The following is a 17,513-nucleotide window of genomic DNA, read 5'->3' as shown; positions in this document are numbered from 1 at the left end:
CTCTTCTCCCCAATCCTATTCAATACCTCCTCATTAGTTACGTGATCTATCCACCTTATCATCAGTATTCTTCTGTAGCACCACATTTCGAAAGCTTCTATTCTCTTCTTGTCCAAACTAGTTATCGTCCATGTTTCACTTCCATACAAATACTTTCAGAAACGACTTCCTGATACATAAATCTATATTTGATGTTAACAAATATCTCTTCTTCAGAAACGCTTTCCTTGCCATTGCCAGTCTACATTTTATATCCTCTCTACTTCGACCATCATCAGTTATTTTACTTCCTAAATAGCAAAACTCCTTTACTACTTTGAGTGTCGCATTTCCTAATCTAATTCCCTCAGCATCACCCGATTTAATTTAACTACATTCCATTATCCTCGTTTTGCTTTTGTTGATGTTCATCTTATATCCTCCTTTCAAGACACTGTCCATTCCATTCAACTGCTCTTCCAAGTCCTTTGCCGTCTCTGACAGAATTACAATGTCATCGGCGAACCTCAAAGTTTTTACTTCTTCTCCATGAATTTTAATACCTACTCCAAATTTTTCTTTTGTTTCCTTTACAGCTTGCTCAATATACAGATTGAATAACATCGGGGAGAGGCTACAACCCTGTCTCACTCCTTTCCCAACCACTGCTTCCCTTTCACGCCCCTCGACTCTTATGACTGCCATCTGGTTTCTGTACAAATTGTAAATAGCCTTTCGCTCCCTGTATTTTACCCCTGCCACCTTTAGAATTTGAAAAAGAGTATTCCAGTCAACATTGTCAAAAGCTTTCTCTAAGTCTACAAATGCTAGAAACGTATGTTTGCCTTTTCTTAATCTTTCTTCTAAGATAAGTCGTAAGGTCAGTATTGCCTCACGTGTTCCAACATTTCGACGGAATCCAAACTGATCCTCCCCGAGGTCTGCATCTACCAGTTTTTCCATTCGTCTGTAAAGAATTCGCGTTAGTATTTTGCAGCCGTGGCTTATTAAACTGATAGTTCGGTAATTTTCACATCTGTCAGCACCTGCTTTCTTTGGGATTGGAATTATTATATTCTTCTTGAAGTCTGAGGGTATTTCGCCTGTCTCATACCTCTTGCTCACCAGCTGGTAGAGTTTTGTCATGACTGGCTCTCCCAAGGCCGTCAGTAGTTCTAATGGAATGTTGTCTAATCCGGGGGCCTTGTTTCGACTCAGGTCTTTCAGTGCTCTGTCAAACTCTTCATGCAGTATCGTATCTCCCATTTCGTCTTCATCTACATCCTCTTCCATTTCCATAATATTGTCCTCAAGTACATCGCTCTTGTATAAACCTTCTATATACTCCTTCCACCTTTCCGCTTTCCCTTCTTTGCTTAGAACTGGGCTGCCATCTGAGCTCTTGATATTCATACACGTGGTTCTCTTCTCTCCAAAGGTATCTTTAATTTTCCTGTAGGCAGTATCTATCTTACCCCTAGTGAGATAAGCTTCTACATTCTTACATTTGTCCTCTAGCCATCCCTGCTTAGCCATTTTGCACTTCCTGTCGATCTCATTTTTGAGACGTTTGTATTCCTTTTTGCCTGCTTCATTTACTGCATTTTTATAATTTCTCCTTTCATCAATTAAATTCAACATTTCTTCTGTTACCCAAGGATTTCCAGCAGCTCTCGTCTTTCTACCTACTTTATCCTCTGCTGCCTTCACTACTTCATCCCTCAGAGCTACCCATTCTTCTTCTATTGTATTTCTTTCCCCTATTCCTGTCAATTGTTCCCTTATGCTCTCCCTGAAACTCTGTACAACCTCTGGTTCTTTCAGTTTATCCAGGTCCCATCTCCGTAAATTCACACATTTTTGCAGTTTCTTCAGTTTTAATCTACAGGTCATAACCAATAGATTGTGGTCAGAGTCCACATCTTCCCCCGGAAATGTCTTACAACTTAAAAACCTGGTTCATAAATCTCTGTCTTACCATTATATAATCTATCTGATACCTTTTAGTATCTCCAGGGTCCTTCTATGTATACAACCTTCTTTCATGATTCTTAAACGAAGTGTTAGCTATGATTAAGTTGTACTCTGTGCAAAATTCTACTAGGCGGCTTCCTCTTTCATCTCTTAGCCCCAATCCATATTCACCTACTACGTTTACTGTGTTTCCTTCTCTCCCTTTTCCTACACTCGAATTCCAGTCACCCATTACTATTAATTTTTCGTCTCCCTTCACTATCTGAATAATTTCTTTTATTTCATTGTACATTTCTTCAATTTCTTCGTCATCTGCAGAGCTAGTTGGCATATAAACTTTTACTACTGTAGTGGGTGTGGGCTTATATAGTGGAAGTTTTTACAATAAAATGAAAAGGCACATACAGATCAGCATCTACTTCAGTATCTGTAAGCCAAACAACTTTCTCTCAAGTGGAAACCTGATTGGAAACTTGGAAGTTTTTCTTTTGATCACGCTTCTTTTTTGGGGGGGGAAAAAAAAGAGCGCTCTGTAGCTGCCTTTTTGTGTGCGTCTTACAGTGTTATTCATTTTACAATGTGCTGCTAACTTCTCAGTTCTACTGTATGCTACATGCTTCATTAGTGCAGGGTGTGGATAGGTATATTCATTTGGTCATTTAGTAGCAGTCATCAAAACCTATAGGAAGGAATCATGAAACTTAACAAGTAAGAATTAAAAGTACCAGTGAAGGAAAAAAAAAGATCTAAAAATTATCAATTTTTAATTATATAACAAACAAAAAATATTTTTCTGCCATTTGTTGCCCACCAGGCTGTCTCTCTTTTAAGACTTCCTTTTTCTTAGGAATAGGTACAAGTATATACCTGCACAAGCAAAACATTGCTCTTGACAATTCACAATATGTCAAGTTACACTGCAAGGTACACTGCAATAGCGATGTTGCAACAGCAGCCTCTATACATATATCAAATGATACTGTTTTCTGTTACATCTCGTAAATGTAAGCTATTGGGCAATGACAGTATACATAAGAAATCGCTTTTGACTTGCTACCACAATGGCAGCAAATAAACAACTACATAATAATTATATATATCATAATGAAGCAGACACTTTTGATAAGAGAGCGAAGACATACAGAAAATAGACATTTGATGAGGACTGATAACTTGAGAACAGTATGGCACATAGTTTATAAAGTAAGTAACAATCAAGATTATAACTTCTCACTCTACGTCCTACAATGACAATAATGCAATAAACAACCAATATTCCTAGCTCTTGAATCATCATTTGATGGCGACAATGGCACAATTCCATCTAGCCCATCACTGTCACTGTAATCGGAATCAGCACCAAAACCGCCTTCATGGTCATGTCACAAATACAAACTGAATGAATGCTTTTATCCACAAGCTTGTGCAAGAATATGCTTCAAGCCGTAACAATATGCAACTTTTCTAACAGGACTTAGTGTTTTTCTAGTACACTGTAACAGAAATCCGTACTTTTCAGCACAATTTTTAGTGACATTTCAACACTCCCGACAAGTTCACTTTCTTTTAACAACACTACAAACATTGGTACCTAGAATAATCATTCTTGCTATAGTAAGCAAAAATACACCTGCAAATTGCACCGTCTTCAAAGAATTTAAGTTGGTGAGATGGTGACGACGCTTTTCCTTCTTTCCAGGAGGTGCTAAAAGTATATGATCCAGATGGCTCGGAATCATTATGGCTCACGTCTACATCTTCTACTTTTTGCAATAACATTCCCTTTCTTAAAACTGCACTAATTCCAAGAGCTTTTGATGTTTGTTCCACAACTCTATGGGCAAAAACAGATGGCTGTTCACGAATAGTTGCACAGTCTCTCTCTTGCTTGTAAAACTCAAAGAGTTCTCTGTAGTAACTTCCGTGTCTCACTGTTTAGCAGCACACCTTGAGGCAAAGGATTGTCATTAGGTGAACCAAGTTTCTTTTTTTTTCTTTTTTTTCCGAGTATCAGAATTTTCTAAATGTTGTGTACATAGTTCCGCGTAGTCAGCGTGTACAAAACTTTCCCACTAGAGTGCGCCCCACTAAGCACAACAGCGCAGGCACAGCGCTCGTCTGTCTCCGCACTAGGAGATGGTGCTGCCATAGAGACGAACCAAATTCTGATTCTGCCGATCTGTATATTAATATGTAACACTGCCAATGAGATTGCTGCTAACGTAGAACCTTTTCTCCTCGCGGACCACACTCGCACAGTGATACATGAACGCGTGAGGTATTATAATGAGTGTACAGACCTCCGATTGGCCAGTCTGCATTAGTCTGTACCAGTACTACATTTGTCTGTACCAGTCTATAGTCAAGTTTCAGTCTGCGCCTAATAAGATTACCATATTCCTGTACATAGCCAAGAAGATAAATGTATAGACACTTTTGTCAAGTTTCAGAGAGATATGTGAGAATAAGATTAACGTACCAATACCACAGGAACTTCAGATTTTCAATTGTAAATAGCATCCAGAACCGAGTTAAGTAATTTTTATGCTTGTTATTTTAATAAATGTGTGTGAAAATTAATCAAGTTCTGTTTAAAGTTGGTCACCGTCAATCTGCTACTCTAAGTTCGCAAGTGGCATTTCTATCGTCTGACCTAACGGCAGAAGAGTACTGAAGGTCTTACAGTACGCACGCCACACTAAACCACAGCAACACAAAGCACAGTTCAACGCAAGCACATGGCAGAAACGACACACGATGTATGTTGTTTATGTTCACTCCAATCAAAACCGGTAACACGGCAGATTTGACATCATGAATGACAGCGACTGATGTGCTGGGATTGGTTCACGCTCCAGGCATCGTGCTTTTCGTTCTTCATGTGTTAACCTGTTATGCTGCTAACTTTACTCACTCGTTAGAACCTATAAATGAACTTCATATAAACATTTCGGTCTTTGTGGTAAAGTGCATGTCTGGGAACCAAGAGGTCAGACCACAGAATTTTCACTCTTTGTTTTAACCTAGCCTTCACCTGTCAATGATGTGAAGAGTCACAAGAAACAACAGTGCTCGAACTCCATGTTAAACTGTGATTCCCCTTTGCCCTGTTGATATCAGGGGAAATGGTGCAGTATTCCGCTGAACCCCAAGAAATTATCACTACTATCATCATTATCGTCACACATAATCTACATCTGCATCTACATCCATACTCCACAAGCCACCTGACGGTGTGAGGCGGAGGGTACTTTGAGTACCCCTATTGGTTTTCCCTCCTATTCCAGTCTCATACTGTTCACGGAAAGAAAGACTGTCCGTAGGCCTCTATGTGGGCTCTAATCTCTCTGATTTTATCCTCATGGTCTCTTTGCGAGATATACGTAGGAAGGAGTAATATACTGCTTGACTCCTTGGTGAAGGTGTATTCTCGAAACTTCAACAAAAGCCCGTACCGAGCTACTGAGCGTCTCTCCTGCAAAGTCTTCCACTGGAGTTCATCTATCATCTCCAAAACGCTTTTGCGATTACTAAATGATCCTGTAACGAGGCGCGCTGCTCTCCGTTGGATCTTCTCTATCTCTTCTACCAACCCTATCTGGTACGGATCCCACACTGCTGAGCAATATTCAAGCAGTGGGTGAACAAGTGTACTGTAACCTACTTCCTTTGTTTCGGATTACATTTCCTTAGGATTCTTCCAATGAATCTCATTCTGGCATCTGCTTTACCGACAATCGAATTTAAATGATCATTCCATTTTAAATCACTCCTAATGCCTACTCCCAGATAATTTATGGAATTAACTGCTTCCAGTTGCTGACCTGCTATATTGTAGCTAAATGATAAAGAATCTTTCTTTCTATGTATTCACAGCACATTACTCTTGTCTTCATTGAGATTCAATTGACATTCCCTGCACCATGCGTCAATTCGCTGCAGATCCTCCTGAATTTAAGTACAATTTTCCATTGTTAGAACCTCTCGATATACTACAGTATCATCTGCAAAAAGCCTCAGTGAACTTTTGATGTTATCCACAAGGTCACTTACGTATATTGTGAATAGCAACGGTCCTACGACACTCTCCTGCGGCACACCTGAAATCACTCTCACTTTGGAAGGCTTCTCTCCATTGAGAATGACATGCTACGTTCTGATAGTCCATATGCTCTTACTTTGTTCATTGAACGACTGTGGGGAATTGTATAGAACGCCTAGCGGATGTCAAGAAACACAGCATCTACCTGGGAAACCGTGTCTATGGCCCTCCGAGTCTCGTGGACGAATAGCGTGAGCTGGTTTTCACACGATCGTCCTTTTCGAAACCCATGCGGATTCCAAAAAGTCATTATACTTGAACATAATACGTCTTCCAAAATTCTACAACTACGTTAAAGATATAGGTCTATAGTTCTGCACATCTGTCCAACGTCCCTTCTTGAAAATGGGGATGACCTGTGCCCTTTTCCAATCCTTTGGAACACTACGTTCTTCTGGAGACCTACGGTACACCGCTGCAAGAAGGGGGGCAAGTTCCTTCGCGTACTCTGTGTAAAATCGAACTGGTATCCCACAGGTCCAGCGGCCTTTCCTCTTTTGAGCAATTTTAATTGTTTCTCTATCCCTCTGTCATGTATTTCGATATCTACCATTTTGTTATCTGTGCGACAATCTAGAGGGGGAACTACAATGCAGTCTTCCTCTGTGAAACAGCTTTGGAAAAAGACATTTAGTATTTCGGACTTTAGTGTGTCATCCTCTGTTTCAGTACGATTTTGGTCACAGAGTGTCTGGACATTTTGTTTTGATCCACTTACCACTTTTATAAAAGACCAAAATTTCTCAGGATTTTCTGCCAATAATAATAATAATAATAATAATAATAATAATAATAATAATAATAATAATAGGCATTGCCACCGCCATCTATGCACATAATTAACTTTGTACAGAACTCTTTGATTATATGTCTTGTAAAATGTTGGCTGAACGATTTCTCCTTATTTTTGGAACCTACTGATTAAGCTTGTGGTTTAAAAAATGCAAACACGTTGAATAGTGTGAAATCATGGAGTGTTTGCTACAAACAAGTTATCTATACATTTAACTTCATCCAGGAGTTGCTCCATGCTGTACACTGGAAACATTTTGAACAATAGACCACAACTACCGACATGACTATAGTGTGGATGACAGATTAGTAAACAGGTGGGAATAAGGGTACAGAAAGCTACCAAACAATAACTGTTGAAATAAGAGGCTAAGAAGATTGAACGATTGAAGAATGTATTGCAGGAGTATTTTTACCCTGTAAAAGAGGGAAGATCCAGATGGCATTCCTTTCAATTTAGTACCAAAGTCAACCACAGTTTGCTGAGCAGAAGATCTGCTGCTGACTGGTTGAATTTGTGCTCTGCCACTGTTCGGAGGTGGCCATTCATACCAGCAAACAGCTGGTTAGTGTACCCAAAAGTGCGTAGTAGTTTCAGTAAGACTTGGCTAAAATAAGACTGCTATCATAGGCACAATGAAAGACAGTCTAAAATTAAGATGTGTGTATTGACTTCGACTGGGGCAGTATGTTGTAACAAGGGCATATCATTCTGAATCTGCTTACTGCATTCGTCTCTTGTTCTCTCTCTATGAATTTTGCCTCCTACAGTTCCCTAACGTACTAAGTTGGTGATCCCTCGATGTCTCAGAATGTTGGTGATCCCTTCAAGTTGTGTCACAAATTTCTTATCTCCCAATTTCTATTTAATACCTTCTCATTCATTACAGGATCTACCTATTAAATTTTCAATGTTCTTTTGTAGCACCACATATTGAAAATTTCTATTCTCTTTATGTCTATACTGTTTATCGTAAATGCTTCACTTCCATACATGGCGACACTCCACACAAATAGTTTTAAAAAAGACTTTCCAAGACTTAAACCTATATTTGATGTTAACACATTTCTCTTCTTCAGAAATGCTTTCCTTGCCATTGCCAATCTACATTTTATATTCTCTCTTCTTCGACCATCATCAGTTATTTTGCTGCCCAAATAGCAGAACTTGTATACTATTTTAAGTGTCTCATTTCCCAATCTAACTCTCTCAGCATCACCCGATTTAATTATCCTTGGTTTCCTTTGTTGATGTTCATTTCATACCACTTTTCAAGACACTGTCCAGTCCCTCATCATTGGCAAATCTCAAACTTTATATTTCTTTTCCTTGAACTTCAATTTCTAATCAAAATTCTTCTTCAGTTTCCTTTACTGCCTGTTCAATGTACAGGTTGACTAACATCAGGGACAAATCACAGCCCTGGCTCACTCCATTCTCAAACATTGCTTCCCTTTCATACCCCTCAACTCTTATTACTGCCGTGTCTGCCCCTGAGAGCTGAGTGGTCAGCACGACGGAATGTCATACCTAACAGTCTGGGTTCGATTCCCGGCTGGGTCGGAGAATTTCTCCGCTCAGGGACAGGGTATTATGTTGTCCTTATCATCATCCTTTCATCCCCATCGACACACAAGTTGGCGAAGTGGCATCAACTCAAAATAGAAAGACTTACACCGGGCTGGGGCTAGCCACACGGCACTTCCATTTCCATTACTGCCGTCTCGTTTCTGTGCACAAACTGTAAACAGCCTTCTGCTCCCTGTATTTTACAGTCGCTACCTTCAGAATTTGAAAGAAAGTATTCCAGTCAACATTGTCAAAAGCTTTCTCTAAGTCTAAAAATGCTATAAATGCAGGTTTGCCTTTCCTTAACCTATCTTCTACGATAAGACACTATACCTAACTTCATCCGATCCATTTTGCTTTTTAATTTTTCTAACCTACCTACCCGATTTAGGGATCTAACATTCCACACTCCGAACTGTAGAATGGCAGATTTTGTTTCTCCTGATGATGACATCCTCCGAAGTGGGGTCTAACATCCCATACTTTGATCTGTAGACTGCCAGTTTTGTTTCTAATGATGATGACACCTTCCAGAGTAGTCTCACCTGGAGATCCGAAAGAGGGACCCAAGAGGACGCCACCATCCTTTCAACATACAGTAGAAGTGGATGCCCCTGTGAATAATTAGGGCTGCAGTTTCTTCCTACTTTGCAGCACAGCAAAGCCATTTTGGTTGATGCTCAACAGCCCCCCCCCCCCCCCCCAAGTTATGACTGTACCTTTGGTTGGCTACCTGTATCGCTAAGGCATGCAAGCAATCCCACTGTCAGCAAGATCCACGATTCATTAGGGGAGAGGGGGGGAGGACACCTACAGGCAGATATTAATGTGGGGTGTGACCAACCTTCACCTTTATGACAGCTTCAACTCTTCTGGGGACACTTTTGATGAGGTGTCCAAATGTGTCTGGAGGAATGGCACTGCATTTTTCATCATGCTGTGAAACCAGAAAAGGTAGTGATATCACAAGTTGGGGTCTGGAACGAAGTCAACATTCTAACTCATCCCAAAGACATCCCTTTGTTTTCATATTGGGAGTCGGGGCAGGACAGTCCTTTTCACGAATGTTACTGTCAACAAACCATAATATCCAACCTCTTCCTCTACTGCATGCAGTCACAATGCTGTAAAATGCGTTAATACCCCTCTGCATTTAGCATTTTCTTAACACATTCCACTGGCTGCCCCTAAGAATTGCGAGCACATTGTGATTTCACTTACAGTAAGCACTCTCATGAATTTCTGAGAGCAGCTTTCCCAACTGTTACTTCATAATGCATTATTTCTGAGCAGTGATGGCTTGAAATCACTTGTTCAGTCTTGAAGTACATCAGGGAGCCTGGTTCCATAAAGTGCTGTGTGAGTCGAAAAACATATTACAGGCGTAATGAGTTCCCATAGTCATTGTTGCAGTGTGCTTCCACAATTGTCTTGATCATAAAAGCTTGTTGTAAAATGGGGAAAGTTTAACTGATGGAGAAATTCTGGGGCTGTTTGAAAAATCTGATTCAAAAATTGACAGTGATAGTTTAAAAATCGATGCCACTAGTTTTGAAACAAACTCTTACCTTTAATATTTTTTTCATAATGCAGGGTCACAGTAATAATATATTTCTTTAAAGTCAGTACCGCCATTAGATTGCTGTTTATTTCTAATCTTACATTTACACTTAAACAATCATGATTTTGGCTTCAACGTATCAAGTATTTTAAGTGTTATAGTACAACAATATGCCACCTTAGTCAATTTATAACACTTAAAACACTTGATAATGACACTTTGAAGCCAAAATCATGATTGTATACGTGTAAATGTAACACTGGAAATAAACAACAGTCCAATGGTGGTACTAGCTTGAAACAATTACTTGCTTTCCCCTTTGTCTTTAAGCATGAGCCACACAAAGAAGTTGAAAAGTTTACTATGTCTTGGAGACTGCAGGAGTCACTGTGGCCTGACTGGAATGCAGTAAGTACAATAAGAGGACCTTACCATAACAATGGAAAAGCCCATTCTGAAACCCCATTTTCTCAATACTCCACAGTTGGCACTACCAACAATGACAGATCATGTTCTCCAGGCATTCACCAAATGTAAGGCCATTGGAGTGCCAAAGTGTATAGCATGACTTATCACTACAAACCACTTGTTTCCAGTTATCTACTGTTCAGTGATGTCACTTTTTATACAATCTGACGTGTCACTTAGCACTGATGACGTAAAATATGGTTTATGAGGAGCTGCTTGACCATTGTACCCCATTCTTTTTAACTCCCTACACACTATCACTGTGCTAGCTGCACTACTGGCGGCTCATAAAAATTCCTTCTGCCAATTTCAAGTGATCTTTTACAACCACCCTCCACAATGCTCAATGGACCCGGTTCATCAGTACCTGAGGTCTGTCCGGTCTTTGTTTACTTGTCATCGTTCTTTCGTGTTTCCTCTGCACACTCCCATCACCAACAGTCAAATTGGGCAGCTGTAGAAGAATTTGTTACTCTGGTGTCATCCAATGACTATTCCATGTTCAAAGTCTCGAACCCTCCTATCCGATCCGGTCTGCTGTTACTGCTTCTCTACTGACAATACAATACTCCCCATTCCTGGTATATTGACAGGCCTGCCTCTTGTGACATCCAGTGATCAATTCTGCATTACACAGATATGATTGGATACTTTTCATCAGGGTGTATATGCAGACTATGGAGGGCAGTATTATCCGTCCAAGCAAAGTTTTCAGTGTACTGTGTGAGTGATTACCACACAGAAGATGCATTATACATGTGTAACAAGACTGTTAAGACAGATTTTATGATGTGGAAGATTTGGCAACTTCTGTTAACCAAGACTATACAAGACCCTCTGTTCTTTAACGGTCATGTCTGAATCTAGTTAAAAAAAGTGAGTCTCAACCACTCATTTCAATTAGTATACCAACTACAGTAGCTGCATTTATATTCTTCTAATTACAAGCCACACATTTCTTGAAGTAAGTTCCAACACAAGAGAATGCCCATGGGAGAAATTCAGGACCCACTTTATGGATAATACAACATAAAAAACGAGAGCCACTCAGAAATTAAGACCTCCTAGTGTCAACTTAAGTTTCATTCATCAATACCATAAAATTGTCCTTTATATTCCAATCCTTGTTTTTAGGCGTAATTATTGTCTTTTCCAATATTCTCATCTAACCTCAGGCATTCTGAAAATGTTTACGAACACTGTTAATTCCTCATCTACATTTTACACTGACTTATTTCTTTAGTCCATAAAGATTTGACTCCACATATAAATGCCAGTAATAAATATGATGAATAGTGCTCTTAAGGTGGAACACAATGTGAGGAAAAAAATTAACATTTAACTGTACACATAACACATAAAATTATTAACATGTGTAGAAAGAACAAATTGACTGACCATGGTTGGAGGAGCCATAATGAGCGCTGGCGGCAGGCGACAGCGCCGAGCCATAAAGGGACTGCTGTGGATTGTTGTAACTCATTCCATGGTGGGGAGCTGCTGCTTGGTATGGATTTACTGCTGCTGCATAGCTGTCTCCAAACTGAGATGGGCTTTCTGTAATGGTGATACTGTCATAAAAACACTGATCAAACCATAATATATTTGTCTATTACACTTGTGCTTCATCTTCATACAGAAACAAATTTCCAAATTATCCTACACAGTATGAATACTGTTACAGTTTTACATGCTATTTCTATTTCTAGATATCGAAGTTCAGCACAATATAAATTTAATAATTTATAACAAATTAGTTAGCCTTTTCTGCCAGTAACTGTGAAAATGTTTGCATTACACATAATGCAAGTTATTAATTCATTCTTATCCTAATATTTCCACATGATTATGGGCAAGCCATCTGATGAGAATGAAAGGGGATCAGGTGGTTTCAAGAATATTCAAGGAGAAATCTTTTGGTAAAATACAAACTAGGAGATCCAGGAATAATGGCTAAATGAACTTAAAAAACCACACTCAACAGGATGGGAGTAACTAACTGGCACGAAGTAGCAAATGATGGAAGCATTTGGAGGCAACAGGTGAGACTGGCACAGGAAAAGGCCTCAGAAGCTAAGAAGAATTATCCATATAGGATATAAAGATCAACGACAGCATGTGTTGCAACATAATGTAAACCATAACATACCCAATGTAAATACTGACATGTTTTTTTTTCCCCAACATCTGCAGCACACTGTGTAATTGCAGATCACACGGATCAAATATACAAATAAATTTAATATAATATTCCTTGATTCAGTAACCCTATGAGAAGTCAATGCGACAATTCTTGCATGAAAAATTAAAACTAGCATGTTAAATCAACTGATTAATAACATTTCGGTTGAAGCAATTTGTAAGTTGCAAGTCATTGGGCAACATCAAATTTCAACCTGTGTTTTATACAATTACCAGTGATTTCTGATATGAATATTATAAGCAACTTAATAGAACACACCAGTGATAAGTACTGACTCTGTGATAAACACTGCATCTGTGTGTTAAATCTCAGTTAAGTTTCATAGGAGGCAGAGTGGGGAATTTCAATACAATATTCCGAATGCCATCACACACCCTACTATGAGAAAAGTTACTGTAGTGGTTGTTAGTATGTAGCATTACTGCTGTTGTGTCAGTACAGTGTACGAAATCCCTGAGATGGCAGCATAAAACCTACAACCAATTTTTTCACAAAAGCTGCAATTTTTTCACAAAAACTGTAAGGAGATGCTTTATTTTTTGTGGGCAAGCAGATCTGGGGCATGGGATGTGGGAACAAAGGAGGATTACTGTCACAATTCATTCATTGGTTTCACCAACACACAATGAAACTGTCACCATTCATTCTAAAGTAGACAGGCTATGCTCCAGATCAGTGTATTACCACAACATGTTGTATGTGTCTCTTCTGTTGCATTGTGAAGTTGGTTGGTCTGCAATGAATGATGGGAAATGAACATGGTGAAAGATGAGCGGGTTGTCAGTAGTCGATTAGAAAGCTCATTCAAATTGCCTATGGTTCATAAATGAAGTTGGCTGTTATTTTATTCCATTAGGTTAGAATTTCCCATATTGTTGGAATTTTTGGCAAAATCAGGAATAAAGACAGAAGTAGGTTACTGCAGTGGTGAATGTACATCTTGGGCTATGCTACACATCAATTATGGTAATCATATTTTTGTGTTGGGATTTTCTGACTTTGCCAACTCACAATAAAATTGTCACTTTACAACCTAACAGAAGCATCTGGCTTCACTTCAGGCTAGTCTGTCAGAACATTTATCTTTCTTCAATTCACATTTGTTGGCTTTGCCAACTCACACCTAAACTGTCACAGTCAAGATTAACCTCATGCTTTGCTGCAGGTCAGGTCAGTCTGACAACATTCTTCATACCATTCTCCATATTGAAAACAAATACAATCATTCACTTTCCATTACTCACACAGCATAGTTACCAACTGCCATACACCATAAGAGAACTGGGTACAAAATAACTGCACTTTCACTGAATTTTGTTTTTGTGACATTTTTGGTGGCTTTGCTAACTTGCAATCAAACTATCACTTTCCAACCTAACATATACCATGGGTAATGTTACAGATCAGTCACCATGAACACCAATGGTCAAAGTAGAAATGTAACATCAACTTCACTATGCTCCACAACATTACTGCTGTCCCCACTATTCTAGGAGTTGAAAGTACTAAAACTGCTTATTTCACTTATTCCTGCAGTAAACACACCTACAACACAATAGTATACTGTTAATGTTTTAATTCTTGTCAGGAACAGAGCAGGAAATAACAAACTTTGACAACACTGGGAAAAACTGTCAATGTTGCTGTAGCAAAAATACGGAACTAAAGAAAAGATATCTTTAAATGACACAGAAATATCAAACCACATCTCTACAGCCTTCTTAAACAGCAGTTCTCACTTAGTGGGTAATTAATGCAAACCAAAAATAACAAAAATACATTATTACAGTTACAGTGGTGCATAAATAGATACGTATAACAACCCCCCCCCCCCCCAAAAAAAAGACAATACACTACATTAGCCCCTTATCTAAACACAGTATTAACACTTTTAAAAATTCTGTGTACCTTTACCACAACTGTTGAAATTACACAATCTCAAAATAAATACAGCCAACTGTTTGTCAATAAAAGTGAGCTTTACATATATCAAGTCATATTTATTATGGAATGTTAGAAATAGCCAATATTTCTTAATTATTTGATTTACAGAGAATTACCATCTGTAATTTTTCGATCATGTTGAAGTATGAAAAGTTACCTATGCCATAACTGTCAAATAATGTGACCCTACTCTCAGTATTTGAAGTAAACAAATATAGTTTAACTAACTGTTGAGTATCCATAAAAAGTTTGCCTTTTATATTCGACTTAAGTCTTTCTCAGCACTCCTACAATTTTTAACACAAAACTATTTTGTGCTTTTCCAGACATATGGTATGTTTACCAACACATCATTCCCTCAAACTTATTCTGCAGAGACCAAAACTGAACCACAATGAACTAATACTGCTAATGGAAGTTATAGATAATAAGGAAAAGTTCAAGATCTGGAAGTTTTGAAAATATTCCTAAGTATCCACGATTCTTATGCATCTATCAAACTGCAGTACTTTAAGACACATTGGCAAAGCCTACACTGCACAAAAACAACTACATTTCTTGTGACCGAACGACACTGACAAAAGAGAAGAATCTCTACTTACGCAATACGTTGTTAACACTATTTCCATTTAACTTAACAGACGCTCTGCCTGAACACTTTCATATGGCGTAATAGTTCCATAATAATGTAACCTATTTTAGTGTGAAGTGCGAAAGCCTTTACAGACGAATGCCAAGTCAGACATGGATTACAGCTATAGACTACGTTCTCAACGAGTACGTTAAAAGCTATCTGCAGTTCTTAGTACAGAACTGCTTCGCAGTGCTTGCACATGTCACAATGGACGGCTTCCATGGGCTTTCAAATAATACGTAATCAATTTTGTACAACAGAAAAATAACAGAACATCGTCTACCACAAAACTAAATCGGAGTCTTACTTCGTTAAACCGAAAAAAGTTTACGAATTCACAAGGGTAATAAAATATTCTGTGCTACAGAAACCGCGTTGCTTCTTGCAATTGAAATTAAACTTACCCTGGTTCACAGAATAATATCCATAATTAGCATCGAACTGGGGATGAGTTGGGTATGCTGCTGAGACAGGCTGTTGCGGTGCTCTAGGATAAAAAGGTGAATCTGATGGTTGAAAACTGCTCTCCACTCGGTCGCCGACGGCTCCTGAAAGTTTTAACACGTTACATGTGAAACAAGAACGCCAAAAAAGCAAATAAAAACAGAATCAATAAAGTTATTTCCGTATACTGATCTCAAATACTCACTTATTCATTGTCTTCAATAAGAATTAAGGTCACGTAAATATGAAATATCTTACAATGTGATGCACAAATTAAGACGCGGAACGTTTCCCCTAACCGCACTAAAAAATACATACTACGTCTTCTGACAACCATATTATTTTTTCTTTCACGTATCTCAAAACATCTGTCATAAAACCGGCGTGTTCTTCTACATAGTTGCTCAGTTGTGAGACTAGTGAAATGGAATCCTTCCGTTCTTTCTTTGCATCGAGATCGATGTGACTATTATAGTTCCTTCATGGAGAATCATTACTAGTAAATATACGCTATGTCTACAGGTTGTGAGCAGTACGGACTAATAAAAAAACATAGAGGTTACATACCTAACAGAAAAAAATCTCCAGTTAAAACAGGAAACTTTTAGTTCAAGGATTTCCTTTCCCAAAAGTCCCGAAATCATAAACTGTCTGTAACAAAGATGGCCGACAAAATTTTCGTCGCCATCTATTGTTGATACACCGTACTCACTGAAAACGCACGACACATACTGCCATCTGCTGGCATTTATTAACACAAAATGCAAATAAGTTACAGATACGTCATAAATGCCGACCGTATTATAAACGACATATTGACAGAATTCAGGGAGAATATTGTCAGTACCGACACGATAAAATTAATTTGTTGCATGAAGCAAATAATTACAATTCACGTGGTCCTCTTTAAGAATTAACCACGTACCAAGGCGGTAGCCAGATTTAAAATTTTTAGTACAAATATAGTAAGTAAAGCTTATGTAAAGCTTACGAATACGCACAGAGAAAAATTTATATTATTAATTGTTCCTTTTTGACTAGTATGCAGTTCTTAAGGCGTGATTTAATACAATAAAAATGAGAGACGATAGAAATAGGCAACTTACGCCTATGTAGAAAAAACCGAGCTCAAGGAATAAAAATGAAATTACCGAAACCTTCGAAAATTACGTTTCTTTGCATGAAATTGTAGCCTACCCATTCGCAAGGTGCCTGTGATTCGGCTCGGAAATACACTGTTCGTAATGTTTTGTTAAGCGCCAAAATTTAAAACACTACAAAATATATCACATTTTGCACTGGATTTCCAACAAGTGAGTGCAAGTCATGTACATGTACAGCACGACTTTTTTTAAAAAAAAAATGGTATGAAACATATACAAATCAAGTATGGCGATTTGATTTTTGTGGCTACACACGTGCACATTCTCTTATACAGTCAAAGAAAATGGTTTTCCACCGTCCCGCTCTTTTTGTATTATCCATACAGACTGATAAAGCGTAATTGAAAATGAGATACAAATGAGGCTAAGATAAAGGAAACACTAACTTTTCATGTAAACAATAACGTCGCCATCCGGCGATAAAAATTGAGACATATTCCATATTCATCGAGAAACTTGTATCATCAGTTTTCTGAAAAAGGCATGCAATTCAAGATGCATCACAGCAGATAGTGGGCAGCAGTTGTTTATAATCAACAATACAAAGCCAGAAAATTAAAGTAACATTCTATGTCAGAACGGAAACGCATAAACAATGCAACAAACTTTTAAAAGGTCAGAGATTATCCACAGAACTCGTCCTACTGATATATTGATACTGTGACTGGGTTTTACTTTT

At 38.4% G+C, this 17,513-nt stretch overlaps 1 protein-coding gene across 4 annotated transcripts in view; it reads right to left on the bottom strand.

The window, feature by feature from the left end:
* LOC126325248 (nascent polypeptide-associated complex subunit alpha, muscle-specific form) overlaps positions 1-17,017 on the bottom strand; it is a 109,935-nt gene extending 92,918 nt beyond the window's left edge. The window contains exons 1-3 of one of the 4 annotated variants that reach the window (XM_049995157.1): positions 15,877-17,017; positions 15,632-15,775; positions 11,845-12,003 (exon numbers count right to left, since the gene is read on the bottom strand). In XM_049995157.1, the coding sequence (XP_049851114.1) occupies positions 11,845-11,929 (85 nt within the window). In that variant the 5' untranslated portion in view covers positions 11,930-12,003; positions 15,632-15,775; positions 15,877-17,017. The remainder of the gene's footprint in view (positions 1-11,844; positions 12,004-15,631; positions 15,776-15,876) is intronic. The other 3 variants (XM_049995160.1, XM_049995156.1, XM_049995159.1) reach the window with 3 other exon arrangements.
* Positions 17,018-17,513: the final 496 nt, after the last annotated feature.

This window comes from Schistocerca gregaria, chromosome 2 (assembly GCF_023897955.1).
Source record: "Schistocerca gregaria isolate iqSchGreg1 chromosome 2, iqSchGreg1.2, whole genome shotgun sequence".
NCBI lineage: Eukaryota > Metazoa > Arthropoda > Insecta > Orthoptera > Acrididae > Schistocerca > Schistocerca gregaria.
The sequence above is the reverse complement of the archived record's forward strand: the minus strand, read 5'-3'. Positions and strand labels throughout refer to the sequence as shown.